The following is a 3,646-nucleotide window of genomic DNA, read 5'->3' as shown; positions in this document are numbered from 1 at the left end:
CAGATAGTGCTGAATTACTGAATTCCAAAGACAGAGCAAGCTTCAGAAGAAATTGATTAGTTTGATGTTAAAAGGTGTTTTATGAGTACGCTCTTTATTCCTTGAGTCAAGTTTACTGTTTGCGGTATTAAGCCAGTTGATTTTCCTTCACTGACATGGAAGTGGTTACACCAGCTCATCTGAGAAGCCCAAGAGAACGAAGCTAGAAATTTCTTGTGCCCAAGACCACTACAAAAGAAAGTAATTCAGAATTTATCATCAAACATGAAAAGTCTAATGTCTCCAACACATGTATTTCCACTAACAAATAACTCAAGCTGAATTATTTTTAAAAAAAAATAAATTACATTGTCATCATGCAGGTGAGGTATGTGGCAATCCAATACTCAGAGAAAAAGATTTCAGGATATTTAGCACAAAAATTTCCAGTATACCTTTTTCCCTAAGACGATGTATTACTATTCCAGTACTGCACTTAAACAATCTCATCTTTCAAAGTCTTGAGGCTACAAGCCTTTGCCACCATGCTCTGTTGCCTTGGGAAACTCAATCTCTAAAAAATACTTGACCAAATTTTCTTTGGACATATCCACACACAGAAAAACATTAAAGCAGCTGTTCAGATAAAATATTATAGGTTTATTTAAAACTTATTTTCCACTTGAATATGCAAAATACAAATTCCAACAAAAAAGTTCATTTTTACTTCATAGTTTACAAATATACAAAATAAAAGTTTGCTTAAAATTTATATTACATATTTATTATGTAAAGAACTATATAGAAAACATTTGTTCTGCTTAAGGCATATTTGGGAATAAACCATTGTACAAACTATTGCACATTGAAACCACAGTGCATTACAGACTGTCTGCATAAAGTAATTTTCTTTAAAAAAAAAATAAAATATAAACCAGGTTTATTTACCTGATTTAGGTCACAATTGGCAATCAGAAGACAAAAATATTTCCTTGTCAGATATGCAGCAGTTTGAGAACTTTGGCTTCCTGGTTTTGGTATCTCTAGAACCAACAGTCACTAAGCACCATGAAATAGGCTTTTAAAATATAATTTTGTACCTGAATTTTTCCTCCTCTTTTAACATTGTAATGGCTTTTAGAAGGAAAAAAAGTAAAGTACAAGATGACATTTACATCTAATATTGCATTGAAAGAAAATCAAGGGAATGTAATTTCCCTGTGGAATATCCCCACCCTCCGAACTACACGCAGTCTTGTTTAACCCTGATATCCGTGACTTCCAGTCACTCCTTGGCATTTTGTAGTCCGGAAATTATTCAAGTTGGATTTAAAAATGGAATGATAGAAGATCCAGTCACTGACCCCCATGTTTTTGGTTCTCTTTTCTTTTAAAGGTATATGTATATATACAAAAAAAAGAAGTTGCAATGTTTGTATGCAATTATCCCTCTTTTCCACTCTTTGGAAGTCTTCACCTTGATAATCTGTAGTGCTTAAACTGTGCTCTCCCCATCTTGCAGAAGACAGTCCTTGTGCTGTAAATACTGAATCTCTACGACAGCTGGGGAAAGATCCACTGCTTCCAATCAAAAGTGCCTCTTCATGTGTAAGGCAAGGTGGTCCGACCTGGAAAATGCTCTATCACATCGCTGGCACTGGAAAGGGCGGTGGCCTGTGTGTTTTCTGTAGTGACGAGTAAGTTCATCGGATCGGGCAAACTTCCATCCACAGCCTTCCCAGTCACAGTGGTAAGGTTTCTCACCTTTAAAAAAAATAGAAAATAAAACACATCAGGTTGTGGTGGGTTTTTTTCATGTTTTTTTTCTTTTTTGTGCCTAGCACTTCTAAAATCTTTCTTTCAAAAAGCACTAATAGACATTGTCCTGGCTAAGGAAGAGGGTAATGTGAAAGAAAACACAGTTACTTCAGGCAAGTGAGAGCAAACTACGATGACTAACAGATTAAGACTGTCTTTTCAATATGTACAGGTATTATAAAATGTTGGTGTCAGTGAAATATTCACTAAAATACTAATTTCTACTGTTTGTCTTGCACACAAGCTTCAGCACACAAAAGTTCAGCAAACAGCATGTATTTTTTCCAGCTAATGTGATACAATCAAATAACAATCAGAAACAGCTCAGCAGACACAACGTATTCAGATAATTGTAGGTGTCAAGAACTAAAAAAGAGCTGGAAACTGTTTTCGTTAGCTCAGCCTGATGAAGAACTCAATCTTACTGTCTTCACTATAACAAAACCACTGCTCATGGTAAAAAGAGTTTCGCTGACAATTACAAACTCTCAGTCCTGTATGTGTAACATACTGGAGATCGTGCTGACCGGCTCAGGGCAGGTGGGAATTACTGTTTACCTGGCCGGTATTTTTTCCCCACACTGCCATTAGCTGAAGATGTAGCCTAACTACTGCACTACCTACAGTAGTTTCTCCCTTTCCCGTCTCCTCTTCAGGAGAAAGTTTTCAATCAAGTTCACAATCCAGGGATTTAAATTATGCAAATTCCTAGGTTATTTAATCACTGTTACAGAATGCCCGCACTGGCGAAACCGCACATGATGTACCTGCTTTCACAAGCTCAGTTACTGCAATACCACATTCAGCCGCAAGGTAAAGTTTGAACTTGGGCTCAGACACACACTTTGACAGATTTTATCCAAATTTTAGGAGCAGCCAGTCAACCACTAAACTCGTGCAGGGGAAGATGTGCTCCCAAAGGTAGGCAAGGCACCCTGTCACTGCTGCTGAAGCAGCTGAAAGACCCACTCACAAGGGGCCGTTCACAGTTTCCTCAGATAGGAAACAGCAGCTTGCAGAGGTGCACGATCTCTTGCATCAGAACAAGCCAAACCAAGCAGCATGCGTGTGCACGGTGTTTAAGTACAAACAAAGAAAGCAGTATCTTAAGACAGAAGTCTGCTCCCTTCTCAGAAGCGGGACATCACCATCTAGAACAAATCCAGATGACTTCCAACTGCCTGCTAATTAGCTAGCCACATAGCAAGAGAGGAGCAACAAACTGTCCTGGCAAGAAACCCACCTGCTCCCACATCTGAGTCATACTGAACCATTAAGCAAAATGCCAAGCCAATAAGCAAAGACTGAACAAGACTTCACATAGCCAAAGGGAGAAGAAAAAAAAAGACCCAAAACACAGCAAAGAAGGGTTATGACTTGTCGTTGTTAGCCCCCTTCCTGTGTTTCTCCTTTTCACTGTCTGAAGGGCTCACTCCTTGTTCCTCAGGCCGAGGCATCCCACTGATTCCACCTTGGGACTAACCTGTGTGGGTTCTCAGGTGCGCCTTGAGATGAGAGCTCTTGGTGTAGGTTTTGCCACAGCCTGCATAGTCGCAGGTGTGTGTGGCCGTCCTTTTCCTAGGCCACGACCGGCGTCCCCTCTTGGGCTTGGTCTCCTCAGGCAGGCAGCTCCCCGGCGGCATCAGCTCTAGAGGCAGATAGGGAGGAGTGATCACTGCCTAGGCCAGTGCCAAGGCCAGCGCCCCGGCGTGCTCACCATCGAAGAAGCAATGGGGACTCACCTTGGTACTGGAGTGTGCCAGGCGGCAGCTGCTCGGGCAGGAAAGCGGGGTAACCAGGGGCCGGAGGGTAGCCCGGGGGCAGCGGCAGCGGTGGGTGGCTCAGCCCT

The 3,646-nt window shown here is 41.3% G+C and overlaps 1 protein-coding gene across 1 annotated transcript; it reads right to left on the bottom strand.

The window, feature by feature from the left end:
• Nucleotides 1-624: 624 nt before the first annotated feature.
• Nucleotides 625-3,591, bottom strand: LOC104278834 (Krueppel-like factor 4). The gene is made up of 3 exons (XM_009875930.1): nt 3,540-3,591; nt 3,281-3,445; nt 625-1,743 (listed from the first exon to the last, which is right to left on the bottom strand). Exons 2-3 carry the CDS (start codon nt 3,438-3,440, stop codon nt 1,568-1,570), a joined length of 336 nt encoding a protein of 111 aa, XP_009874232.1. The 5' UTR covers nt 3,441-3,445; nt 3,540-3,591; the 3' UTR covers nt 625-1,567.
• Between the last annotated feature and the right edge of the window lie 55 nt (nt 3,592-3,646).

Source organism: Apaloderma vittatum, unplaced genomic scaffold, assembly GCF_000703405.1.
Source record: "Apaloderma vittatum isolate BGI_N311 unplaced genomic scaffold, ASM70340v1 scaffold8859, whole genome shotgun sequence".
Lineage (NCBI taxonomy): Eukaryota > Metazoa > Chordata > Aves > Trogoniformes > Trogonidae > Apaloderma > Apaloderma vittatum.
The sequence above is the reverse complement of the archived record's forward strand: the minus strand, read 5'-3'. Positions and strand labels throughout refer to the sequence as shown.